At 60.3% G+C, this 27,384-nt stretch overlaps 2 protein-coding genes across 3 annotated transcripts; one reads left to right on the forward strand and one right to left on the reverse strand.

Annotated features, from left to right (window-relative positions):
• The first annotated feature begins 300 nt into the window (after nt 1-300).
• LOC117651719 (cytochrome P450 18a1) lies at nt 301-5,722 on the forward strand. The gene is made up of 5 exons (XM_034396021.1): nt 301-842; nt 2,697-3,085; nt 3,176-3,779; nt 3,890-4,047; nt 4,475-5,722. The coding sequence occupies exons 1-5, from the start codon at nt 440-442 to the stop codon at nt 4,586-4,588; spliced, it is 1,668 nt and encodes a 555-aa protein (XP_034251912.1). The 5' UTR covers nt 301-439; the 3' UTR covers nt 4,589-5,722.
• Nucleotides 5,723-6,829: 1,107 nt separating this feature from the next.
• On the reverse strand, nt 6,830-26,806 carry LOC117651720 (cytochrome P450 306a1). 2 transcript variants are annotated; one of them, XM_034396022.1, is made up of 7 exons: nt 26,445-26,806; nt 25,000-25,318; nt 16,448-16,596; nt 12,778-12,983; nt 8,132-8,621; nt 7,768-7,942; nt 6,830-7,472 (listed from the first exon to the last, which is right to left on the reverse strand). In XM_034396022.1, exons 2-7 carry the CDS (start codon nt 25,316-25,318, stop codon nt 7,291-7,293), a joined length of 1,521 nt encoding a protein of 506 aa, XP_034251913.1. In that variant the 5' UTR covers nt 26,445-26,806; the 3' UTR covers nt 6,830-7,290. The 2 variants fall into 2 exon arrangements, with proteins under 2 accessions (XP_034251913.1, XP_034251914.1); XM_034396023.1 differs by lacking the exon at nt 26,445-26,806 and adding an exon at nt 26,314-26,402.
• Nucleotides 26,807-27,384: the final 578 nt, after the last annotated feature.

Here is a 27,384-nt window from a genome sequence, read left to right on the forward strand (position 1 = left end):
GGGATTCGAACCGAACCGAACGAGTGGAGCCGAGCGTCGCCGAGCCGGCCCGCCCTTGCACGCCGCGCTGGGGCTGCTTGGCCTCCCCTCCACCCTCGCCTACACTGTGGGGCCCGCCCCACCCCGCCACCCCGCCCGGCCAATGCGTCGGCGTGGGCCCCCCGAACATCGCCCGAACGCCCCCCACTGCCTCCCCCGAGCGGGGTCCGAGCGGGGTGGGGCGGCGCGGCCGACGGGGGCCCGAACCGAGCCGAGCCGAGCCGCGCCGAGCGGCGGCCAATGAATCACTATAAAAGACAGCAAGGACAGTCAACATGTAATTCAGTCTTGTTTGGTCCACCCGCGGAGGTGGTGTGTCGTTGTGCAGTGTGCCGTGTGTCAGCGAGCCGCTTTAGCGTGTATTCTCTCGTACTCCCTGGACTATCCCTCCAAGTGCATCATGTTGCTCGTGACCCGTGGCGTGCAGTGGCTGCTGAGGACTTGCGATGCGTGCAGTGCTGCGTGCAGTGCTTCATACAGTGGTGCGGATGTCGGCTGGAGCCTGCTCGTCTTCAGCGTGGTGCTCGTCTTGGTGCGGCTGGTGCAGCTGTACCGCGAGCAGCGCCGCCTGCCCCCCGGGCCCTGGGGCGTCCCCGTGCTCGGCTACCTGCCCTTCCTCAAGGGGGACATCCACCTGCACTACAAGGAGCTCACCCACAAGTACGGCCCCATGTTCTCGGCGCGACTCGGTAGCCAGAACATCGTGGTCCTCGCCGACCACAAGACCATCCGGGAGGCCTTCCGCAAGGAGGAGTTCACCGGCAGGCCGCAGACCGAGTTCACCGAGATCTTAGGAGGCTACGGTAAGTTGCAGTGATAAGCAGTGCAGTGATACGTAGTGTTAAGTGGTGTTAAGGCCTAGGGCGAGTGTAGGGGTAGTGACGCCCCTGGCGCCGGGTGCTGCGTGCCGCGTGCCGCACTCGGCGGCCGCGAAGCGCGAGGCGCCACCGGCTGGCAGGCCCTCTAGCCACGGCTAGGGGGACTAGCCTCCGCGGGCCGCACATGGGATCCCCTGCGTCAGCAGAATCGCGTCGGCCGTTGGGCCGTTGGCGCGCTCGCGGACGCCGCGGCCGCCAGACTGGGGCGACACTTTCGCGCCAAGCCGCTACTGGCCGCTGCCGAGGCCGGGCCGTTCTAGTGTGTCGCCCTCGAGGGCCGCTGTCGGGCCGCCGCAAAAATTCGGAGGCCCGCGTCGACCCGTTCTGTTACAACGACGGCGCGCCGGGCGTGCAGCATTTTCTCTCAGACGGCGTACCGCGCGGGGCGGGGCGGGGCGGGGCGGGGCGGGCGGCGTGCCGTGGCGTGCCATTCCCAGTCATTCCGCCGCGGCTGCGGGGCAGTCTCGTCTCTCGGATTGGGCAAGGCGGTTCGGCATTTCGGCACTCGGACCGGTTCAATGTGTTCATTCTGCATTAGTCCCCACCCGGTTGGTCCCCGGGTGCCCTGGTCCCCTGGTCGGCCCGCCGGTTGCGTGGCGTGGGGCGCGGGGTGCGACGCGATGCGACGCGGCGCAGTGCGGTAGCCCCGCGGTGGCCGCGGTGCTACGCGGTGCTACGCGGAGTCGGCTTCGCTGGTGGTTCGCTGGGCGCGAGCGCGAAACACGTCCCCACTCCGGGCCGCTCGCCGCGTCGCGCTCTCGGAAAGGTTGTTGACTCCGGCGACGTCCTTCAGACGGTGGCGGCGCGCGGCGCAGCGCGGCGTACTGCACTGCGACCAACCTTTCTCCAGGGCTGTTGGGCAGGCCAGGGCGGCCAGGGCCCAACGCGCCGCGGCCACGCACTTTGCGGCCACGCCGGCCACGCCCCGTCGCGGCACGCCCCGCGCCCCGCGCTGCTCCTCGGACTACCTCACCTCTTCACCGCAGGTTTTGCGTAACGCGTGCAGTGCGTTGAACCGAGCCGGGCCAGACCGACGGCCAGACCGACGGCCGGCGGCAGTCGCGCCGTAACAAAACGGGGAGGGGCGGCGGGGGCCTCGGCGGCGGCCTGGACGCCGTCATCCTGGGCACCACTACATCCGGACCACGCCTCCCGTCGAGGGGCCCAGGGGCGGCCCAGGGGCCGAGGGGGGCGCGCGCCGTTTTGGCACTTGACCCGCGAAGCCTGGCGCCGCGTGCCGCGCCGCGCACGCCGCATTGCGCTGGCATGGTGGGGACGCGGCCGCGCCATGCCGCCGCGGGAGGGACCAGGGAAGGACGGGACTTGCTGGCGGCCGTCATGACCTGTACCGGTCCGCAGTCCGCAGGTCCGCAGCGTCTCGAGTCGCGTCGCGTCGCGCGGTGAAGTAACAGGTGGTTTATGTAACAGCGCGGTGGGGCGCGGGGCGCGGCGGCCCGCCGGTGGGTGGGGCGGCGTTCGGCGTTCAAAAACAGCCCCGCACTTTTTTCGTAAACGCGAGGCGGCGTGGCGCGTGGCGTGGGTGTCGTAACCCGGGCGGCGCGGCCCCCGGCGCGGCCCCGCCGACGCACCGTCAGCCCTGCCGTCTGCGCCCCTGCGGGCCCCTCCGGCCGCCGCCCACCCGCCGCCGGCGGCTGGAGAAAAGAAAGAAAGGGTCGCCGTCGCGCCGCCGCCATGGCCGCCGCGCCGCCGCCCCGACGACAAAGGCTGTGCTTTTCTTTTCGCGTTAGATAACCCAATGTTCTGCTCTCCGTGTTGCAGGCGTCATCAACAGCGACGGCCGCCTCTGGAAGGACCAGCGCCGCTTCCTCCACGACCGCCTCCGCCACTTCGGCATGACGTACATCGGCGCCGGCAAGGGCCAGATGGAGGCGCGCATCATGGGCGAGGTGGAGTCCTTCGCCGCCATCCTGGAGCAGCACGGCGAGGGCCCCTGCGACCTCAACCCCATCCTGGCCGTGTCCATCAGCAACGTCATCTGCTCCATGATCATGTCCATGCGCTTCACCCACGACGACGCGCGCTTCCGCCGCTTCATGGACCTCATCGACGAGGGCTTCCGCCTGTTCGGCACCCTGGCGCCCGTCAACTTCATCCCCTTCCTGCGCCACATGCCCTGGCTGCAGGAGACCCGCAAGAAGCTCAACCAGGTGGGTGTCTTGTCGGACAGCGCGGCGACGCACTGCAACGCACGCCCCGACCGCCCCTTGCTAACGTAGCCGTTTCCTCTTTGCCCACAGAACCGCCAGGAGATGGCCGACTTCTTCCAGGAGACGGTGGAGGACCACCGCGCCTCCTTCGACCCCAGCAACATGCGCGACCTGGTCGACACCTACCTGCTCGAGATTCAGAACGCTCGCGAGGAGGGCCGCGACGCCGCGCTGTTCGAGGGCAAGAACCACGACCGCCAGATGCAGCAGATCATCGGCGACCTCTTCTCCGCCGGCATGGAGACCATCAAGACCACCCTGCAGTGGGCCGTCGTGTTCATGCTGCACCACCCCGAGATCATGAAGCAGGTGCAGGAGGAGCTGGACTCCGTGGTCGGGCGCGACCGCCTGCCCAGCCTGGAGGACCTGGCCTACCTGCCCTACACCGAGTCCACCATCCTGGAGGTGCTGCGGCGGTCCAGCATCGTGCCGCTCGGCACCACCCACGCCACCACCAAGGACGTGACCCTCAACGGCTTCCACATCCCCAAGGACACGCACATCGTGCCGCTGCTGCACGCCGTGCACATGGACCCCACCCTCTGGGACGAGCCCGAGAGCTTCCAGCCCTCGCGGTTCCTCTCCGCCGAGGGCAAGGTCACCAAGCCCGACTTCTTCCTGCCCTTCGGAGCCGGTGAGTAGCCGGCCTGGCCGCACTGCAGTAAAACACCTGCCTCCGTCGGGATTCGAACCCGCGCCTGTTCCTCGCTCGCCGAGCTAACCGTGTTGTCCTTTGTCCCGCAGGCCGACGCATGTGTCTGGGCGACGTGCTGGCGCGCATGGAGCTCTTCCTCTTCTTCTCCACGCTGCTGCACAAGTTCCACATCGAGCTGCCCGAGGGCGCCTCCCTGCCCTCCCTCAAGGGCAACACCGGGGTCACCGTCACTCCCGACGCCTTCAAGGTGAGCATCCCTTGCAACACTTACAAAGGGTTTCCCGGCGCGGCGCGCGGCGCGCAGTCAGTGAGCCAGGCCCTTGAGGTCCTTGCCCCGCCTTGCCCTGACCGGCCGGCACCCTACGGGTCCCTACGGGTCCCTACGGGGCACCCCTCCCCCTCCCTTCCCGCGCAGTAGACAACGACCACCGAGGTCGGTGACCGCCCGCTCCCCCGGGCAGCCCTGGCCAGCCCAATGACCCGAGCACCGACCTCTCATTTCGCGTTTCCCTACCATAAAAAGTAAAATCTTTCACCGAAAAAAAATTAATCCGTCATAATAAAAAACGCAACGTGTAAAGAAACCCCGCGAAAGAGAGAAAACGAAAAACTGCACCCAATAAAGACAACAAAGCCTTGCACTTCTAACGGTCCCTGTTTTTTTCTGTCTGCAGGTCGTTCTGAAAAAGAGGCCGATGGCGTCCGGCGACGTGGCCGACGTGGCGACACCCGTGCCGCAGGCCTCGCTCTCCGACGCCGGCGTGGTCAGGAACGTCGGCAGCAACTAAGGCGCCTCGTCGCCGCCCCTTTTTTTTTCGCCACCGCCAGTATTCGAACCGGGGCGAGGCCCCTGCGACCCTCACGGCCTTGCTGCCCCTCGCTGGCCAAGTGACGATCGCGCGGGCTCCGCCACGGCCCCGCCAAGGCTCCGCCCGGAACGGCCGTGCCCAACATTCGGGCGTGTCTCCCTCAGCTTGCGCTCCTTCAAGTGTGCCATACGGGGACTACATCGCACCAACAAAAAAGAAAATGAAGACAAAAAAAAAATTGACGAGTTTGAGATGTGGTGGGTCTGCGCTCCGGCATCCGGAGTCCGCGGGCCCGCGACCAGTCCGGTGCTGCTTGCGATTAAGTTTCCCAGTTGAAGCTGCTCAGCCCTCCCTGGAGGAGCCGGCAGCGAGAACAGTACAACGTAATTAGAACGCGTCTGGCGCCAGCGTGCTGGGGCACTGCTGCGGCACTGCCAGCGCCACGCGGTTTAGGCTGTGTAAATCAATTTTAGCGTTATGTTACTGTGTTCACTACTGAGTAAGCCCACGGCGGCTGTCAAGTATTGAAGTTGTTACTAGTCAGTTGATTGTAGTTAAGCTCACTGTTTTAAAAGACTGCGCTATATAGTTATCTCTTCTCTGTGTTATCTTAGCTGTACGGTACTCTCGATGTGTCTCTCCCGCGCCGGTGTATGCGTATACACATCGGCGCGGCCCCGTCTGCATGAGCTTCGAGACTCTGCTCAGAAACGCTATGCAAGAAGTACAAACGAAGTAGTAGAAATTATCTCAGTTGTTGTGGCGATTTTCGAGTCGCCGTCCCGTCAAGTTTTATCTATGTTGAAGAGTATACGTAAGTGTTTTGTACGTAATTGTAAATATATTTATGTCTAGCGTCTAAGTGGTGTGAGTGTGGCGTGTGAGAGTGTAACACTTGTGTGCATAGTGGTGTGGCGTGCTTGGCGGACACCAAGTCAAACTGTCTGGAACAGTCTTTGGATATGCTTTAAAGTTAGATTCACAATTCCTACTTGTCAAGTCAAAAAAGCTCGCCCGCGCCCAGAGTGAATCCGAACGTTGTGAATGTGAGACGTGTTCTTTGTGCCACTCACAAATGTTTTTGATACTGAAAATACAGAAAACCTAATTGAACTCCATGTCTCCTTCTTTCTCCCTGCTGCACCGCGGCACCGACACGGCAACGAGTGGGACAAGTCAATGGACGAGTATCGGGCCCAGCCTGTCAATGACTCGGCGTTTAAAACAAAAAGCGACCAGGAATGGGTTCAGTTCCATTGAAGCGACAGCGCTAGAGTTGAGAGAGTAGAGTCCGAGGCGCGGCGCGTTGGATGGGCTGCCTGCGTGCCAGGGGCGGGGCGCGCGGCTGACTTGCGCGGCTGACTTGGCTCTGCGGCTCTGCCGTGCCACTGTGGGCCAGAAGACCGGTGGAGGCGGCCAAAACTCTAGACGCGTTTTGAGCTCCAGAGTCGCTAAATGGGACTCGAACCGAACGTGTGACCCCACCAATGGATTGCTCTCCGGACTCTGGAGCTCAAAACACGTCTAGAGTTTTGGCCGCCTCCACGGGTCTTCTGGCCCACTGTGCGTGCTCGGCCACTGCTTGCCCGACTGGCTCGGCCCGTCCTATTCATGCCTCCCGCGACGCTAAACGATTCACAGCCTCACTTCTGGGAACGGCCTGCGGGGTCAATGGGCCCTAGGGGGCCGCGTCATTCATTTTGGAGCATTTTTCGGCGCGCGACCAGAGGGAGAGGGTTGCAGCGCGCGCCGCGGACCCGAGCTTTCCCTGTGAAAGTCTGCGAGGCTGTCGCCACAAGCGAGGCAGCGCGCCGGGACCGGGGCGCAGTGGCGGCCGGGGGGAGGGGAGGGGGCGGGGGTGGCTACTGCTTACGGTGGCTTATGCAGGGATAACATGGAGTACACGACAAGGTTACAATGGGGCCGAGCCGGTCGCGCCCCTCACGGCTGCCCGACGGCTGCCCCGGCCGCGCGCCCTCGCCGGCGTGTCACTTGGCCTCCCGACTGTCAGATGTAAGGCTGCACTCAATGCTGGACGTAATGAGAGGCAGCCAGCGCGTGGCACGCCACTGTGTGGCACCTGGGCCGGCAAGCCCGGCACCTACACCATCCGCACGTGTCAAAAAGTCGCCTTCACATTGACGGCATGCTCGCGCCGGCGGTCCGAGTGGTCACTGCCACTGGGGAAAAACAAAGGTAACACAAGCGGAAAACAACCTCACAGTTTCTCATTTTTATTACTTTTTTCGAGGCGTTTGGGATATTGACAGAATGAAATTCGAATGCGGCCACCCTCGCGGGCGCCGGCGCGAGAGGAGCCCCGTCCCGCTCGGCCGCCTCTGCCTTGCTGCAGACTGATTCCGCAAAGCGTCTCGTCGCTCTGTCTCTCTCGCACCCACACGGAGCGCCCCGCGAGTGCGAGAGAGACAGAGCGACGTTTGGAGTCGGTCTGCCGGGCCGCCGGCGACCAGACGGGACTTTCTCCGTCGTGCACTCGTTGTTGAGTCCCGAGGGCGCGGCGGCGGGGCGGCCGGACTGTACTCTATTCCCATAGAACGGGAAGGGGTGCTCGGAAACCGGGTGCCCTGGTCACCCGACTCAGTTTTTCAGTCTCTCTTTGGGCACTGGAAATGAAACCAGACACACTTTTCTCCTTCTCGTGCTTTATTCCGTCATTTCTTCTAAGGATTCCGGGCGGCGCAGCGAATCCGCTGGTCCTTGGGCGTGAGCGTGATGCCGCAGACGCCCTCCAGGTCCGCCTCCTCGCCGTCGGGCAGCGACAGGTGCAGTCGCTGCAGCAGCCCCGCGCTGAACATGAAGAGCATCATCCTGGCCCACTCGTCGCCCACGCACATGCGTTTTCCTGCGAGAGAAATAGGCGAGAACGTTGGTCGTGGGAGGTCATGGTCTATGCGAGAAGACCGGTGGAGGCGGCCCAAACTCTAGACGCGTTTTGAGCTACAGAGTCGATAAATAGGACTCGAACCGAACGTGTGACCCCACCAATGGATTGCTCTCCGAACGAGGAATCCATCGGTGGGGTCACACGTTCGGTTCGAGTCCTGTTTAGCGACTCTGGAGCTCAAAACGCGTTTAGAGTTCTGGCCGCCTCCACCGGTCTTCTGGCCCACTGTGGCGCGGCTGGCGCGGCCGCTCACCTGTCTGGAAGGGGATGAAGCCGTCGGGGCGCAGCACGGCGCCGTCCTCGCCCAGGAACCTCTCCGGCCGGAACTCCTGGGGGTCGCCCCACCGCGACGGGTCCATGTGGATGGCCCACTGCAGGGGGATGAGCATGGTGCCCTTGGGGATCACGTACCCCTCCAGCACGGTGTCCTGCCAGAAGAAAAGTGTCGTGTTTTAGTTCCAGAGTCGCTAAAGAGGACTCGAACCGAGCGTGTGCCCACCAATGGATTCCTCGTTCGGAGAGCAGCCCATTGGTGGGGTCACGCGTTCGGTTCGAGTCACATTCAGCGACTCTCGAGCTCCAAACGCGCCTAGATCTTCGTTGCGGCACCCACCCACCTCCCTGACGCCGTGCGGGATGCCGAGCGGGGTGACGGAGCGGATGCGCTGCGTCTCCATGATGGTGGCCGCCACGAAGGGCAGCGACGCCAGGTCGTCCAGGGTGGGCGCGCGGCCCTGCAGCACCTCGTCCAGCTCGCGGTGCGCGCGCTGCTGCGCCTCGGGGTGCGTGGCCACGAAGAGCATGAGCCAGCGCAGCGTGGTGACGGTGGTGTCCAGGGCGGCGCCGAACAGGTCGGCCAGCAGGAAGTGCAGCTGGCGGTCGGTGTAGAAGGGGCTGTCCGGGCGGCGCGTCGCCTCCAGCAGCCACGCGCCCAGGAGGTTGTCGCCGTCCTGGACGCCCTGCACGCCGTCGTCGTCGTCCTGGCGCGGCGGCCCCTGCGGTGCGAGCGCCGCCCGCGCCTCGGCCACCAGGTCGGCGTACAGGGCGTGCTGCGAGCGCTGGCCCTCCTTCAGCCAGTGGATCACGCGCCCGTTCTGCGGCAGCAGCCTGGAGGCACAATGTAGACAAAAAACGCTTGAAAGTTCTGACAAAATGCATTGGAATGGAAAAAATGCATTCTTTTTGCTGAAGTCGGACTCCGAGACCCCCCTTCCGACCACTCCTAGAAAAGGTCTTGACGAAGACCTATCGAAAGGTGCAATAAAATTTTTCAGTCGGTCGACCCCCTTTTTTCAAGATCCTGATGTGGACAATTCTAGGAAGTGGCCTTTGTTGGGACCAGATCTGGTGGCATGGACTGTACGGAAGAACGGTAACTACTGTTAAAAGACTACGGAATATGTTGTAAAGCGAGTACGGTAAATACTGTAGGCTGTACGGTGGATACTGGTTTTTGAAGTACAGTAAAGTTTGGCAAAAAAATTATCCAGGATTTTCCGTCATTTTTTCTCAGAGTGCGGTTCAACGCGGACGGGATGTGCCTGATGTTCGATCACACGACTAGGGATCCCTAGTCCGTGTGTTCGATCTTGCGTCCTGGGGAAGGCACAGCACCACGTTCTCCCCCTCAAAAAAAAAAAGAATCATCACTTTGCCGAGTCTGGACACCCTGGACGCACGTGGCCGTGCAAGCCGTGCAGGCCTGATAATCCAGGCTCAGCCTAATAGACCCTGGACCCCAGCCCAGCCCGCAACTTGGTGCACTTGGCCACCTGCCTCATCATCTGGCCCAGCTTCATTAGGGGGTAAAGACCGGTAAAGACCCCGCCGCCAGCGGACGCAGCGGACTCATTCCGTCTCTCTCGCACTCACGGGGCACAAGGGCAGAGCCAAAGCACTGCGCGGCATTGCGCTGCTAAAAAAAAATCACAGATCGCCGGGTCTTGACTTTCGAGGTTACAGTGCTATCTGAGCATCACGAAAAATAATGAAGTTTGGCCTCGTTTTTTTCCCCCGCCGCTCCCACGTTGAGCTAGGAACCGTTACCTGCCGAAAACAAGATCCGCCCTTCCCGGCCATTGTGGCGGTAGAGGGTGCAGCGCAGGGTGCACTCTCTTTTTATGGCCGGTCCCCTTTTTTTATTATCATTTCTCACGCCCCCGCTGCCAGGGGCCGCCAGGGGCCTGCCGGGAGGGCTCCTTGCGGTACTGCAAGGTGTACCGTACTGGGGCGGGGAGAGAGGGGATGTTTACCTGAGAGTCCGAGGCTCACACCCTGCCCTACAACTGGGTCTCAAAAAAAGATCAACATTTTTTAACGTTTTACTTATTTAAAAAAAAAATTAACGCAATTATTTTTATGACTTCTGTTGGCTTGGCCGAGCCGAAACTTGAATGATTGTGTCGCGAGGAAAGGAAGGTCCGGGACTAATTCTCGAGGAGATACTACCAAAGGGGCGCCTGTTGCCTGTCACCGGGTAGGGACCACTGTCTCCACCGGGACCACACGGCGCGTCTGAGTCCATGTCTCCCACAGGTGCCGCGGGCGGCTGGCTGTGGTGTGGTTGGGTTAGATCGTTGAGGTGAGGTCGATCGCCCCGTCCCGTCGGGGTGACGGGGCGGCACGCCGGCCCCTCGTCCTCGCCACAATGCTACCCTTCCTTTGCGCTATCGGTCACTCCCCCCGGCAGAGTCCCTTCAAGGGTCACTGCGTTGTCCCTGCAGGGCCACACCACCGACTTTCACGCTGGGGAGGCTGGGCCTTGCTGCAGACTGATTCGTCGCTCTGTCTCTCTCGCACTCGCGTGGCGTTTCGTATGGGAGCGAGAGAGACAGAGCGACGAAAACGCTCTGCCCCCATTTTGCGCGGTCCTGGCCAAGGGATCCTCCGGCGGGGCTACTGACCCCAGGTCCCTCACCCCTGCGCGGCCTGACGCCTGGAGGCCCGGAGGCCCCGGCGGGGGAGGCAGGGAGGGGAGGGGCGCTTGCACCGCTTGCACCGCTTGCACCGCATGCGCGCGGGGGACACCAAAGCGCCAAGACTTACGTGCACCGCTTCTCACACCTGCTCCCTTGCAGCAGCTTTGCGTCAGTTGCTATTCTTAAAAAAAAAGTTATGAAAAATTTTAACAGAAGCTAGCAATTTTTCATACGTCAAGTTTCACGCACAGCTTTTTCTAATTTTTTTTTGACTTTTAGAAAACATTGATGAAAATGTTGTTTTATTCTGTGTGAATTTTTGTTTTTAGAAAGTGTAGGGTTCGGCCTCTCGGCGGGGTCGGCGCACCCCTCGTCTGTCCGTGCCGTCTGGGGTCTGGCCGGTCTGGCTGTGCACGCGGTCACTCAGACGGCCTGGGCGAGAAGGGGGCTGCCTCCCCTGTAGTCGCGAACACAATGGGGCCTCCGATGAGGAGAATTTCGCCTGCAATGCTGGGAATCGTTATGAAAGCGCGACAGGGCCTCACAACAACACGGGTCAGTGGCATCGCTTGTCATCGCAGGGCGACGCAGGGCGACGCACGGCGTTTGTTGGTGGGTCGGTTGCATCGAGGATGATCCCGTTGCGCGTCATTGCGTTTCGCCAGTCGCCATTTCGTCGTGCTGATTTACGGACAGGCGATTCGCAATGGCAAGGCCGCGACGGTCCTGCACTGCAAAGGTCTCTGACCTCGGCCCGCCACCGCCTTGAGCAAATATCGGTATAACAACGCGTTATACAACCGCACCGCCTTGTAGTGCGAAACAACTTGGCAAATTGGGGACGACAAATTGGGCCTCGATTCGATATCTCGAGGCGGGGAAACAAACGACGATCGCGTCGATTAAAAACTATAAAACCGACCGTCATTATTTCCTCATATTTACAGCATAAACGCCTTGGCCAACTGGCGCCAGATTGTTTCGGATAGTACAGTCTCGTGAGAGGCGATCGGGGATCACGGGGTGCGCGTCCGATGATGAGGAATTATTGAACAGAGCGGCGAAATAAATCACCCGAAATTGCGCGCCATTACGCCATAAGTGCGTGCACGTGCAGGGGTGCCAACGCATTATGCGCCAAGTGCGTGCAGGGGTGCCAACGTGGCGCGCATTGCGTCATTAGGCCTTGGGGCGTTTTCGTTTTCGGCGGGCCCCTCTGGCGGGCCAGGCCCTGGCCATGCCTGCCAGCGTCACGTGCGAAAGTCCCCGCGTCATCGCGCCAGGGTGGCCAACAATGCCACCCATTCTTCGCAGCGATAAAATCACGATCGCGGTGAGACGGCCCAGGGCGAAGGGGTTGGCGGCGACAATAAGCCCGGTCGTTGACACGGCGTTGACCGGCGGACGCTTTCCCAGTGTGGCCAACACAAAAGGGCGGCAAAAGGGTTCGCGCCGACCAGGGCACTGCACTGCGCGCACCCCCGGACGCGACGCGCGGCACGTAGTGGCGGCAAAAAGAACAAAAACGGCGGGAAAAAAATCCGCGCCAAGAAACGCCCCGCCCCGCCCCGCGGCTGCCAATGCCCGGCGTCCCTTCCTTCCGGGGGAAATTTCCCTCCCAGAGCTGCACCACGACGGTGACGGGCACGGCGGGCCCTTGGCGGCGGCGGGGCGCGCATTGCCAGTCCGCGGGGGATCTGGGCGGGGCGGGGCGGGGCCGGCGGGGCCCCTCGGGGGCAATGCCCTGCGGGGGTCATCGCCCCACGCGGCAGCACCGGCCAGCATCCCCCGCACTGCACTGAGCCTGCACAGTGCCTGCACAGTGCCTGCACTGCATATGCATAAGGATGCGAAAGTGTCGGAGGATGGCCCGCGCAGGTCCACGACGACGGGGCCGATGACCTGGCCGACGACGGCGGGGCGGCGGGGCGCGACAAAGCGAAGCGCGACTGGCCGCTCACCGAGCCCCTCTGGAGCACAGCGGAGCCGAAGAGTGGTGAATAGAGCACAATGGGGCTGTCATACATTGATATGCTGCGTTGTTGCAGTGTTGCTGCACCAACACTGCAACGGGAGCCTGTAATCCGCTCGCCGGCTCGGCCGATTCGGTGTCCGGACGCATTTCGGTTTTCGGCCGAGGCCACGCGGGGCAGATGGCGGATCCAATGGAGCGGCCGTCCACAGAGAGACAGAGCCTTAGAGCGGCGAGCACGCTTAGCGCAGTCCCGGGGGTCATTGGACACAGTGCCTGGCTAAAACGCCCGAGCGTTCGCGTCTTGGCGGCAGGAACGGGCTGGAGCGTGCAGGAGCCAGAGGTTCAAATCTAACCTTTTTAGGGGCCGTACCTGAGGAAGGGCAGGAAGTTGATGGCGCCGGCCACGCCGATGAGCTTGGTGCCCTCGTCCTGGATGCGCTGCAGCCACAGCCAGGTGGGGTCGTCCGGCGCCCACGTCCGCCCGAACACCACGTCGTTCACCACGTTGCCGACGGCCTCCGTCAGGTGGCCGTGGGGGTCCACGCCGTCCTCCACGTCCTCGCGGCCCGTCAGGCTCTGAAAGGGAAAGGGGTCGTTCAAAAAAGACTGCAATCATTTGAGAGGGCACACCCCCTCGGCGCACCGCACTGCATCGAGCGCTCCGAGACCTCGGCTGCTCGGATCAACGCCCCGCAACGCCCAGCTCCCCAGACTCGGCGGCCACGGCGTTATTCGGCATTTTCCGCGACGTGAGACCGCGCAGCGCGCCGCACCGCGTGTCGCAAGGAAGTCCATGTCAGTCTGCGATCGCGCCGATCGGCCGCGCTGTTCTCGCTTTCCGTCGGCCCACGGCCCAGAGGCCCACGGCCCGGCCGGTGCGGCCGTACTTTTCCGCACATCACTTCATTCAATCGTTTGCATTGCTGCATCCGATGAGCCGATGAGTCCAAAAGTTTCCGAGCTACGGACGTTGACGGATGGGCGCGCCCTGGTCGCGCCACGCCGCGCCGCCCCGGCGTTGCAATCGGAATAAGCCCATTCGTTTGTTTTCAGTAAGCAGCTGTCAATATCACTTGGAGTGCGTGCGTGGCGTGCGTGCCAGTGTGTGAGTGAGTGAGTGAGTGAGTGAGTGAGTGAGTGAGTGAGTGAGTGAGTGAGTGAGTGAGTCGAGTGAGTGAGTGAGCGAGTGAGTGAGTGAGTGAGTGAGCGAGTGAGTGAGTGAGTAAGTGAGATAAACTAAATTTCTTTCTCTACAAATATTTGAGGATTTTTTAGGCAAATTAATTTCTCTGAAAGGGCTTTAAGTCTTTTTTTTCTACAATAATATTTTTCAAGTTTTTTTGTCCCTTAAATACTTTTTTTCATTTTTATTTTTTGGTGTGAGTGTGTGTGAGGGAATTAATGGGTTCAATCGTTTCGGGATTCCCTTGCATGCAAATGATTCACTTTGCAACATGTTCGCGCAAGAGGCAAAAGGGGGGCGAGGACATCATCAAAACACAAACAGAGCGATTTCCAGGAATGCGCTCGGCAACAACAGCTGTTTTGTTTTCGTTTTATCCGCTGGACACGACGGGCCGCGGGACCGCTTACCAAAGTACGCGGGATAAGGCCCCTTCCCCACTCCCTCCCCCCTTTTACTCAAGATGAAAATGAATTAAAAAATAACAGAGGGGACACCGAGGCCGCCAGGGGGTACTCCCGCTGTGTGACCAAAACAAGAAAGGATGACTGACCCACGTGGATGGCACGTGGATGGCGTGGATGGTGGGGGCGCCTGACGTCACCGATCAAGACCCGCACAGAGGCCCGTTAAAAAGGCCAAATAGCGTTGGATTTCAACACACGACTTGATTGGTTAGGTTAGGTTGTTTGGACCCCAAGAAAGCGGGACAAAAATGGGGAGTCAGAAATGACGTGGTCTTAGAGAAAAGAGCACTGCGGATGAGCTCCAAGGTGACGTCATTTCTGACTCTCAAGCCCAGATTCGGAATGATCCAATTGCGCAACACTCCAAACCGGAGCCACAGAAAAACAAAACAAAAAGCACACTATTATTGGCAGCTTTAACGACCTGCCAATAGTGCCTTCAACACTTTTATCTTCCACTGTTTACCCTGACGCTTGTTTACGCGCGGTAAGCCAGTCCAGCGATACGCGCCATCTCCACTCGCGCGAGCCGAAAGGCGCCGAAAGGCGCCGAAAGGCCTAAAGCAATCGCTCCTCCGCAGGGCGTCCTTATTTGACCACCATACTTTCCACTCCGCAAATAACAACCGAGGGGGATACAAGAGGTGCTGTTTACTGGACCCGCGTGCGTCCTGCGAACTGCGTACGGCCGTGACGGTCAAATTTAACACGCGTTCAACAGGTTAGGAGCGGCTTGGATGGCCAGGCCGGGCACTCGGTGTTGACGTGTTTACCGCGCTCTACACCACCCTCGCGCGTTGAGGTCTCCAGGATGAGGTTTCCTGCAAGGATCTCGGGGCCGGCGCTAGAGTTCAGGTCTCCCACCCACGCGTCTCCATCGCATCGTCACGAACTGATGACATATTCATCAAAACTCCGTCTACCTATGGGCGTGACAACAACTGGTTCGATGACGCTCTCGTCGTGAGCCTAGAAATCAGGTGAAAACTCTCAGACAGTTGGTGAGGTTCTGTGTGTCGGAGAGCTCGTGTCGCTGTGTCTCCAATAATCGGCAGCCACGAAACATGGTCGCGTTATTCGCAGAGTGGCGGCCATTATTCGCAGGTGCATGCAGGCGAGATGGAACCGCGCGATAAAACGAGCCGAAAGGAATAAAAGCAACGAAGCTGCACCGCGGTAAAGAGGCCACGCGGCGAGGTCAACTCATTTCAATGTCTTTTTTTTTATTTTCATTCTTATTATCATTCGTTTCTAAGGCTTGCTTATAACGGAGCTCAACGAGAGAAAACAGGGACAAGGGTAAATGATTTCGATCGAAATTCCCAGGGTAGGCCCTAGCGAATCAAGGATTCACCACGTGCTCCTATTCACCTGTTTCTAATGGGCAAACCGGCATGTGTTTTGCTCTTTTTTCTATGATTTTCGGAAATGTCGTATTTGATCAAATAGCCAAGCTCAAGCGGAGAGGAAGAGGTGACTTAGCATAAACAAGTTCTCTAACAGTAGTTGGTGCTTCCTGCGAGCTGGCACCCTGCTCTAACGACGTTGAACGAGCGTCCTCTGCCAATGACGTAAACAAACAAGCCGAAGGGCATTTGACGGACCAAAACAAACAACAAGAGCACGGCGCTCGCGAGCAAACTGATAGCCCTCTCCGGAGCAGCTCTCGGGGCACTGACTCCGCCAGGTGCGAATAGTTTCAAAATAACAAGGAGGTATGCCCGGGTGTGATGAACCCTAGCCCGGGCCAGCACTACTACGCCGTTTGCATAAATTTACGTAACGTCACGTGTGTGTTCGTGCGTATGTGTGCACGTGTGTGCGCGCCACTAATGGTGGCGTGATTTGGCGAATCTAAAGTTGGGCTGAGGGGACCCAGGACTCGGACTCCAGGAGTGCTGGCCGATGCTGGCCGTGGAGGTAAGGCCACCTTTGACGCACTGTACGCCATCCTAACGTCCTCCCTTCACGCCGTCAACAACACGGCGCACTGTACAGCCAATGCCGCGCCTTGCAAGGTTCCGCGTCGCCGCGCTGCGGTTTTCTTTCAAAACTTTTTTTTTTTCAATTGTTTTTTAAAAGCGGCACGATTTTTTTTGCTATAGTCCAACAGTGTTTCGGAGAAAACTTGTGGCGAGTGAGGAACACGCGACAAATTGAGTGATAATGAAGCCGGCGGCACCGAGGCGCACCAAGGCGCCCCGAGGGGCCAGGGGGCCCCAAGTGGGTCAAAGTCAACGGCTACACCAACGGCGGAGCCACGGCGCCTCGGCCGCCGAGGTAGCGGATGTCGACTCGATGCATCCTGCAGCCACTCCGCGCAAGGCGCAGAGAAATAAAAAGTCGTCGCGGGCTGGTATTCGAACCCGGGGCCCGGGGGTCGCCCTTACCTCGAGCAGCGCGCTAACTCCCTTGCTGATGCGGGCCTGCAGTCGGTCCCTGCGCGGGCCGGCACTCTTCACGGCGCCCAGGTTCTTCAGCGCGCCCGCCACCATGCGACGCTGCTCACGCCACATCGGGCCCTCGGCGCAGATGAGCCCTGCAGACAGAAATGTTCAACGTTAGAAAAGTGACTAGCACACTCAGACAGACAGACAGACAGACAGACAGACAGACAGACAGACAGACAGACAGACAGACAGACAGTTTGGATTTTATTGGTAGGATTTCAACACAGAGGCACGCAGAGACAGCCAGAGGCAAGTGCGGGGAGCAGTCGATACTCCATCCCGCTGCGCGTAGATACTCCGCGCACAGGCGCCCTTCACTTCCAAGAACAGCGAAACGAAATCCCAGATTTTCCACGTGCTGCCCGACACACGCGGTCCCGAGAAAGCAAAAGGCACAAAACGATAAAAGCAAGCGGCACGGCGACGTCACCAAATCGGAATTTTCGCCTTTCCCAGGCTGGCGCGGGGCCGGCGGCGGGGCGCGGGGCCTCTAGCGGGGCCCTGCCGGAGTCCTCCGGGAACTCCGGGCGCGCTCCAAGGCCAAATGGGATCGCTTTTCCTCCCGATGTTTGTCCATTCTATTATTAATTGCCCGCGCGCGGGACGTTGACCGGGCGACGCCGCGACGCTGAGCCCGCTTGGGCCGCTTGGGCCGCTTGCCGGTGACTGAACTCAAATGCTGCTTTCCACACATGAAATTCCAGCGCGGGAGGAGAGGTTGTTGGCTCGTGGACACCAGCGCCTCGTGCTGGCCGTGCTGGCCGTGCTGGCCGTGCTGGCCGTGCTGGCCAGGGCAATGCGGCTGGCCACCACGGTGCCTTCCAACGCCGTTGTTTTTACCGTCATTGCAAGAAAATCATAAACATCAAAAGGAATGAGAACTATTTTAGTTTCAAGATGAAACTATGCGACATGAAATGGCTTTGGGTTTGTAGAAGCCACTTCATTTGTTACAGGCAAAATGGCAAAAGGTATTGTGCAATATTGGCTCGGACGCCAAAATTTCCCTTCTTTCTACACTTTCCGGGCCAATCGATTTCCGCGTTTTCCACGGCGGTTTTCCCACGGAGATGCCACACACACACCACACACACACACACACACACGTGCGCGCCGGGGCCTAGCCGCGAAGCGCGAACCGGCGAGCGGTGCGGGCGGCAGTGCGCGGGCCGGCTGGCTGGACCTACCACGCGTAGAGCTCCCGTGCCGTGGTCGAGAGTGTTTACGTCCTTGAAACGCGCCCGCCGCGCGCCGCCACGCCCCGCGCCAGGGCGTAGACCCCGCGGCTCGCGGCGTGGCCGGCGTGGCCTGGCCACGCGGTGCTAGAGTACCCAGGTCCTTACCCTGGCCGCTGGCTACCGCTGGCTACCGCCGGCCGGCCGGGACCCGGAAAACCTGCATCCAAGCGGCGAAGCGGCGCGAACTTTCAAACGATACGGTTTGCATAACGAAGGCGCCGCCGCGGTGCCGCGGTTCATCGGGTTCGAATAAAGGTTCGTCCCGGGGCGGCCAGACCGGCCCCGCGCCCCGCAGTGCCCCGCACGCCGCCCACGGACAGTGCAACGCGCAGGTATTTCGATAATTGCAAAATTGGCGGAATGGCGCGGAGTGGCCGCGTCCCGCCGCCGCGTCCCGCCGCGTCCCCTGTTCCTGGGTCAACAACCTCCACGACTCCGCGCGCCGCGCTGCGAGCCGCGGAGCCGCGCCACCGGGGAGTACTCCAGGTTACGCAACACGCCCCCCTCCCCGCCCCGCCGCGCCCCGCCGCGCCCCGCCACGCCCCCCGGGCCGTTGCCCCCAGAGCGCCATTCATGTCGCAATGCGCGCATTGCAAATCCATTCTTTTTGCCCGGAGTGCCCTGCGGATTGACTCGAATTTGGCGAGGATTCGATTAATCGACCCATCGCTTTCGCGCCATGTGGCGCGAGGTGGCCAGGGCCCGCCAAAAATCCCTGGCGGCGTTCCGCGAAGTCGCACGTCGAAGTGACCGCGCGTCGGGCCGCGCCGCCCCGGCTGAAATATGAGCGTGCCTTACGAAAAACCGGGCGCGCCAATTCACAGAAAACGGTTTTGTTTTTGTTTGCCGGCGAATTTCGTCACTTGGACTTCTTTTCCCTTTTTCCCCCCTCCCCTTGATTAGGCTGTGTGGTTATGTTTGAACAGGCTGCAGGAGTTACAGTGACGCCATACCGAGCGGCCGGCTCGGCTCATTGCGAAAAAAGTAATAAAAATAATCAAAATGAGCTACCTGTCACCGCGAATGAATTGCCTACCTTTCCGCTCGTATGCCTGATCGATATACAAGTATACAAGAGGGGCACACCGGCGACAGGCCCCACGCAACCCTGTTCTGAAGGCTCAAGGTCCAACATCAATTTCTCATACTCTTTTTTTTTTACTTTTTGGCCGAAAATGGCCGGCCACACACAGGACTAGACCCGCCAATTCTGCCAAAACAAAAAGGCTGGGGACAGAAATCAATTCGGGGCTGGCGGCATGACCTCAGGTAACCCCAGGCTCACTTTTGGCGGTAAAGACGTCCATAGTGGCGCCTTCACTCCGAGCGCCGTACTACGACTGTACAGTCCAAAACTAGTTTGGACCCAAGGAACAATCTAGTCCCGTTTGGACAGATTCGTGGTGCCCATTGAGCCAAATCATGTACAGTACAAGTCGAAGGATATCTAGCCCACGTTGACCCACCTATGGGCGTCCTTGTCTTGCTTTAATTTTATTCACCTTAAAATGCAACAATCAAATGAAATTTAAATGTATTAATTTTAAAATTTTAATTTTATCTAGTAATGATATTTTTTATGGAAATTTTATGCAGAGAGTATGTCTGTAGTACCGTTTTGTGCCCTCTCAAAACCTTGCAAAAATATTTTAGGTACTTCAAAGAAAATCGTATGATTTTGTTTAGTATTTTAAGTTGCTCCAGCCAGACCGGCCAAACCTGAAGTCATTTTAATTTTTTTCCCATCATTCGAGAGCAAAAGTGACTCGACGAGCCTCAGGAGCGATTCCTCCGCGCGGCAAACTCTAATTTCTATGTAAACACACTTTTAGAATGCCCTTCTCAGTGGTCAATTGTTTGTTTCAGCTGTTTGTGTCTGCGTGGAATGCATGTTGGCAGATGAGCACGCTCTACGCACGCTCTACGTGAGACGTTATGGTCGCAAGTCACATTGTTCTGACGATGATGTATTTCCCACCTCAACGCAAACCTGTTTCTATCGGTGGACTATAACAAACCGCCGTCCTTTTGCGAGACCGAAACTGGCTATTTTTCTCACTCACAATTTTCAATCAGATTTGCTGAGTCACTTGCCACTGACGCTAAAGGAAATTTGTGCGTCAGACTTGGTAAAGTGATAGTAACTTAACGACGTTGGGACAAAGTGACTTCATCTTTCACCTTTGTGAGAAAGATACTGCGAAATGAGTCGGAAATGGGATAAGCCGCGTGGACATTGTGCGAAAGACACTCGCTTCACCACTTCACCAGCCCCCCCCCCCTCTCCTCCTGGATCGAGTAAAAGTCAAGGCCGGCCAGCGGCCCCAGCGGCCAGCGTACCGGCAGTGTAGTAAAAGATAGGCGGGGAGCCGAGCCAATAGGCGTAACCGCATTCTCCGGTAGCCAATAAAAAGAGAGACGCCTGAAAGGGGTTTCGTTTTCGTTCATCTCCCATTGGCAGCCCGCAAAGCGCGTGGCGTCGCCAGGCACGTGGCAAGGCAGGCAAGACCGCGTGGCAAGCCGGCAAGCCCACGGGCCCACGCCACTATGAAATGTATTTCGGGAACGGAGGGAATGGTGGGGCACTCCAGAGGCGAACGGCCCCTGACGTGTGCAATGATCATTCCGATCGGAATGAACATTTTATACAAATGGCGCGCCCGCGTCACTGCGGCCCTCCAGTAAGGCGATGACGTCAGAGCGGCCCGCGAAAAAGAAGCGACAAAAAAGAGGAGAGAAAAAAAGGAACGCGTACCGCACCCAAAGTAAGCAGTCTCATTCATCAGGAGCCGATGATTGCCGAATCCCTTTCGGTCCGAGTGGACGTGCACTCGCGTGTTTCAAGTGCACGCGTACGCGGAGCCATTCACGAGCTGACCGCGCCGAAGTTCGATCAAATGGGTTCAATAAATTAAAAATGAAAACCACGCACCCCCTTAGAGAAATAATGGCAGCTGGGGCTTCTACAATTGATGTGTGTGTCGGCTGTTTTTTGACTGGTTCAGATTTCTCGGAAACAATCAATCGGTCAAGAACTGAGCGACCCGGCCGGATCTTGTCGATACTCCGTACGCAAGGCACCGCCCAGTACGAAAAGTTACTTTGGGCATGGAGTAGCGCTGGTGCTTGTAGCGCCAGCCGCTCGTAGGCCCTTTTCCCCGAGAGAATCTGAACTGAGCCTTTGCCTCGATTGCCACAAGGGCACCCAGAAGCCAATCAGAACGCTTTAGTTTCTCAGTGACCAGCCGCTAGCCCTACACGACCGCGTATGCGAGAATATCGGATAGAGTGCGTAGGAAAAATAAAGTATGCGCATAACTCTTCGGCTTTGGCTAATCACTTCAAGTACCGCGACCGCGAGCATACGAGTTGTTGCGGGTGGGAATGTGTCCGTTTACATGTCGGTGTGTTTGTGTGTGTGTGTGTGTGTGTGTGTGTGTGTGTGTGTGTGTGTGTGTGTGTGAGTGAGAGAGAAGGCGGCCTGGCGCGGCCTGGCGCGGCCTCGCAGTCCGGATTACTAACGCGAGGAAGACCACCTTGACCGGATGGAGGATGACTTCCCAGCGCCAGAGCAGTCAGCGCCACTGAGGCCTCTGCGGACTCGCTTTCGTCGCTCTGTCTCTCTCGCACCGATACGGGAGACCCTTGACTGCGAGAGAGACAGAGCAAAGGAAAGGACTCTCGGCAGCAGCCCGGCGGCGCCTTGTAGAGCGCGCGCGCATCCAAACACCTACGACTGGAAGCACAGGGCTAAAAGCGAGAGGCACCCTGTGCGAGACTAGAGGCGCGTAAAAGACTAAAAAGGGGTGTGGAAGGAGGTGTGTCCGTGACGCACGGCTGGCGGCAAGGCGCGTGCGGTGGGTTGCCTGCGCGCACGGCGCTAGGCGCGGCCGCGCTGGCTTGAGGCTGGTGCAGCCGAGGTGCGCGATTACAGATCGAAACCGCAGCAGACAGATCCCGAGAGCCGTTTTCGTCGCTCCGCCTCCCTCTCGCACTCGCGGAGCGTTCCTTACAGGTGCGAGAGAGACAGCTAAGCGCGACGAGGGCACTGCACCGCACAATTCGCGCGGGAACAGGGCGTACTCGCGCGCCGCAGACGACCCGGCATCGCCCGGCATGTCCGGTGCAGCGGGGCGGCGGTTGAACCAGGATGAACCCCTCGCCCTCGCCTCGTCTCACTCACACACACGCCCATTGCACGTAGGTAATGAGATGCAATCGCGCATAATCGGTTGAATGAAATTCCGAGAAAAGGGTGTGACGGCGCTGCCGACCGGGCTGGGGGGGGGGGGGGAGTGATGAGCATCCGAAGGGTTACCTCGGGTTATGCATCAACTTGATGAGGGCGCAGCGAGGAAACTACAAACAGGCTGTCGTTTTCATTATCTTTTACATTGCGAGCGGCCAGAAGACCGGTGCAGACGGTCAAAATCCCGGGCGCGTTTTGAGCTCCAGAGTCGCTAAATGGGACTCGAATCGAGCGAGTGACCCCACCAATGGATTCCTCGTTCGGAGAGCAATCCATTGGTGGGGTCACACGTTCGGTTCGAGCCCTGTTTAGCGACTCTGGAGCTCAAAACGCGGCTAGAGTTTCGGCCGCCGGCCTTCTGGGAGCCAGCGCAGCCAGCGGCCGGCCGGGCCCCCGAGCTGTATAAAGAAGAAAAAGGGAAATAGGGCTCGAATAAAAGGGAGATGATCGCTTCGCTTCCGAGAAGAAGGAGTTGATTATCAAGGCAGGGCGCGCCACATTCCAGACGGCCCGCCCACAAATCAGTGCAGTCGGTTGGCGAAGCGGCCCGAAGAACGCCACCATCAAGAGGCCTCACCTCACACAGGTCTCGGCCTGTCTGGCACAAATGGAAAGGTCCAGGGGAAAAGAGAGAGAAATTGAAAGTGAGAGTGTTTGTCAGCGTGCTGGGCATGGGTCGGGCACTGCACCGGGCAGACGCCCAGAAGGGTCGGCTGCAGGGCCGCAGGGCTTAGGGCGCCCTATCACCGCGTTCCTGGAAGGACGGCCCTCGTACCGGGAAAGGGGGCACAGTGGGCCAGAAGACCGGTGGAGGCGGACACAACTCTAGAAGCGGTTTGAGCTCCAGAGTCGCTAAACAGGGCTCGAACCGAATGTGTGACCCCACCGATGGATTGCTCTCCGAACGAGGAATCCATTGGTGGGGTCACACGTTCGGTTTGAGTCCTGTTTAGCGACTCTGGAGCTCAAAACGCGTCTAGAGTTTTGTCCGCCTCCACCGGTCTTCTGGCCCACTGTGGGGGGCCGCAGGTTCAGGGCGGCAGGGCAGCAGGGCAGGGCGGCCCCCTAGCGCCACCCTCGGCCCTCGGGTTGGGCATACTACACCAAAGGGCCAAAGGCGAGGCCCAGGGCCAAAGGGTTCGGGGGCCGCCACCAAGCCCGCTGAGCCAGCACCGCGACAGCTTGGCCGGCGACGGCCACGTGCTTTTGTTTGCTAGGCTTGCTACTTTCGGAAACCATCCCTCCCCCCCCTTTCCCCATTCCCTTTCCTTTTCTACGGTCGACAAAAAGTAAAAATAGCCGGTGACGGCATCCATCCAACCCGGAACCCTCGTCCGACATGGAAGGTACCGCGTAGATACGCCCAACGGGGGTTCGGTCCCTTGGGTCCCTTTGGGTCCCTCGGGTCCCTCGTAGGGTCCTCGCAGGCCCTTGCCCTCACGCCTATCCGGATGGTGTTGCGTCACCTCGTACGTGCGGGCCGACACATCTGGACGCGTCTGGACTCATCCGGCAGGGCGCTGGCCAGCACTGTATCGCGGCGGGCGGCAGGGCGGCGGCAGGACGGCGGCCGGGGGGTCTCGATGGCGCCCAGGGCGTTCACTCCGCGCGGGTTCAAAACACCGAGTCCGCCGAGTCCAAGGATGCGGGGTCGCCCTGCCGCTCGCTCCAGGTAGCTCTCCAGCATGGCTCCAGGCGGGGCGACCAAGCCCCGCCATGGACCCGCCAAGCACGACGACCAGCCCGGCCACTTACGCGGGGCTTTCCGGGAAAACGGAACCAAACCGCCAACGGACGTCGCAGCCAATCACAGCACAAAAGGGCCGGCGTTTACGTAAAACGACGAGCCGGAACAGGGCGCGCGGGCCCGGAGCCGGACTAGGCAGCGCAGGCAGTGCAGGCCCTGCACCAGTGCATTGCTCCGGCCGGCCGGCAGTGCAACCCAGTGTAGTGGCGGCGTGCCCTGCCCGTGCTCGGACTCCGGGGTGACGTCAGCGCGTCAGTCCAGCAGTCCAACGCCCCCAGTGTCCATGACACCCGGCCGCCACGCCACGCCGCAGCCCCGCTGGGGCTCCGGGCCTCCCCCGGCCGAACCCCCGGCCACTTTCACTCTCAGCGTAGGGGTCGCCGACCGGCCAAAATCCAAATTGGTGTCCGGAGTCTCATAAGCAGAGATAACGAAATCCAATTGTGAAATTGACGTGACGCTTTTGCATCCCACCGTTTTACATGCAGACGCAAGCGGCGTTTGGAGTCGGAGTCCCTGGTGGAGACACTGGCCGAATCGGAGGAGGACGGCGCGGGCCCGCGATGGAGAGGCAGGAATGCCCCCCGGAGTCCCCGGGGCCCCGGGGCCCGGCCCCCTAGGAGAGTGACGTCAGTTCGACAACTATTGCATCATTGCGTGCTCGGAGCATCGCGCCAAGTGAGTTAATTGCCACAGGGACCTGGTGACGTGCGAGGGCTCCGCGTAACGTTCCCCCGCCGGGGGTGCGGGTTCGAATCCCCGATAAGGTACACCACTTTTTTTCCCTCGTTCCTTCTCCAGTGCGCGTCACGGCAGCATTTTGTAGTACTAAATTATTTGCGAGTTCGATTATGGCAGCCGCGGTGCGATGAGGAGAAATTAGAGTGGTGCACAGTGGGCCAGAAGACCGGCGGAGGCGGTCAAAACTCTAGACGCGTTTTGAGCTCCAGAGTCGCTAAATGGGCCTCGAACCGAACGTGTGACCCCTAATGGATTCCTCGTGCGGAGAGCAATCCATTGGTGGGGTCACACGTTCGATTCGAGTCCCATTTAGCGACTCTGGAGCTCAAAACGCGTCTAGGGTTTTGGCCGCCTCCACCGGTGTTCTGGCCCACTGTGTGGTGGCGCAGAGCGAGCAGAGCGCGCAGAGCGCCTGCGAAGTGGCGAGTAGGCCGTGCCGCAACACGCGCGTGGCAGGCGGGTAGGCCGCCATTCGAACGAGGGGTTCATCTGCGACAGAGACGGCGACGGTGCTTACCGTGTCCCTGCATGAGGCCGTGCGTGAGGTACAGCGGCGCGCGCCCCGAGCACGCCTCGCGGGCCAGCGCGGTGCGGACCAGGGCCTCCTCGGCCAGCACCACGGCGCGCACGCCGCCCATGGGCACGGTGAAGATGGGCCCGAAGCGCCGCGACAGCGCCGTCAGCGTCTCGTGGGGCCGCAGTCGGTCCAGCCAGGGCAGGTAGCCGACCACGGGCAGCCCCCACGGCCCCGGGGGCAGCCCGCGTGGCCCGCGGCCCCACAGCCCCCAGGCCGCCCACAGCGCCCACACCGCCCACACCGCCAGCACCAGCCACATCTGCAACAGAGGAGAAGAGTCAAGTCTATGGCCAAAATACCGCGAAGCCACGTCGGCACTCGGATTCAGTCGACGAAACCCAGTCAAAACCAGACGGAGGGTCGTCAAATGCATGAGCCTCGGCGATGAATGGGAAATAAAAGCCCAGCTCCGCCTTGAGACCGGTATCAACACAAGACGATCAGCCGAGCGAAATCAAATTCATGTCCGGCGAAGCGGAATAGGCAAGCGGCAGTACACTGAGCCGCCACCGCGATGGCGACAAGCATTTCCACGAAACGGAACAAAGACGCCTCGACCGCCAAATTGGCAAAACCAGCAAAACGGCCGGACCGCGAGATTGGCGGCCAGGATCAAGCTGGTATGCCGCTTGCGTCCGTATGAGAAACTCGTAGCACCCGGCAAAGAATTTCTCGCGTTGTGTTGGAAAACTATTCGACCTTGGACCAGCGCGTGGCGCTCCACGGCCCTTTCCACGCCCCCTCCTCCACCCTCCCCTTTCCCTTCCCGGACGGAGCCCCCGGCCCCCACCGGGCCCACCGCGGTGCCGGGCCTGCCGGGCAGCGGCGCAGGTAAGCCTGACGAGAAAGGTGGCAGGCGGTGGCAGGCCTAGTCCAAGAAGAGGCGCAGCGCCGCATCGCGCAGCAGCCTAAAGCGCGGTCGGGTTGGGGGCTTCCCGGGGCAATGTCAACACAAAGAAAGTAGCCAGTGGTACACTAGTACACTGCCATTCGCTCGAGACTTTGGCGCGAGTTTCAGGGCGGGTGCGACCGCCGCGCGCCGCAGGCACACCAACCTACCAACGAAAGCGGAGGGGGGGGGCACTCCAGTATAGACATTCTGTCGGAACGAACAAACAGCGCGAACCACGTACGTAGTACTACGGCAAACACTTGTACTGGTGCAAACGCCAAGCACACGGACTCGCGACACACACACGAGCTGCTGCAGCGGCGAGGGACAAACAAAAACCCCGCCCGCGAAGACGACCTAACCTCTACAAAGCGCTGTTACTCTCCGGCCAAGAGGCAGTCTCTCTGCCGGCGCCCCCGGCAGCTCCACCGCGACCGAGCGCGGACCCACAGCTGTCTCGCTCGACACCTGAACCTCACACACACGCACACACCTGAGCCTCTCGTTGGTGACGAAAGCAAAGGGCACCTCTTGAGTCTTCTCTCTCCACAGTTGTCGCCACTGACGGCCTGACGGCCTGGCGGCGCGCGCCACCGGATGCCCGGCAAGCACGTCGCGAACCAAAGCGCACGGAACGACCGACTCAGCAAAACAAGGCTTTGCTTCGCTTTGCTATGGGGCAGCTTGCCGGGCAGCTGGGCCGGTGCTGCGTGCTGCTGGTGGCGACTCGGTGACTCGGTCTCCGGACAACTACTGGCGAGGGCACGTCGAGCACCCCGGGCACGTCGCTACCTGCAGGGCATGCCCCAGGCCGCGCCTGGCCGCACCACCCTCCAAATCCGTCGCCTGTCCTCGACTCCGACACTCCGACAGCATCAGGCGGCCGCGCCACGCCGAGCCATCAGCATTCGGCACTCGGCATTCAACACCCATCCTGCATAACTCATGACTCCGAGGAGGCCCCGTCGCCGTGTCCGGCCGCCAGCCCCGCAGACAGAGCGACGCAGCGCTGGAGTGGTTAGACCCTAGACGCGTTTTGAGCTCGGAGTCACTTAGTGGAGCTCGAACCGAAAGTATGACCCCACCAATGGATTCCTCGTTCGGAGAGCAATCCATTGGTGGGGTCACACGTTCGGTTCGAGTCCTGTTTAGCGGCTCTGGAGCTAACGCGTCTAGAGTTTTGGCCGCCTCCACCGGTCTTCTGGCCCACTGTGCGGCGGGCTCTGTAACCAGGCGTGTTTCTCCTCTTCCGTTGGCCGTCGGCAAGCGTCCTCCACGCAAAATAGGGGGAAATCACGAGTGAACGTCAGAGAATCGGGTGGCCGCTACCCCGCGCGCGAGAGACTCCCCGTACTAACCTAAAGCACGGCCTGCGCGCGTGGGGTATTGATTGACGGGCGCGTTTCTTCTCCACTGGAAGTGTACGCGGCTCC

This window comes from Thrips palmi, unplaced genomic scaffold, assembly GCF_012932325.1.
Source record: "Thrips palmi isolate BJ-2018 unplaced genomic scaffold, TpBJ-2018v1 HiC_scaffold_6, whole genome shotgun sequence".
Lineage (NCBI taxonomy): Eukaryota > Metazoa > Arthropoda > Insecta > Thysanoptera > Thripidae > Thrips > Thrips palmi.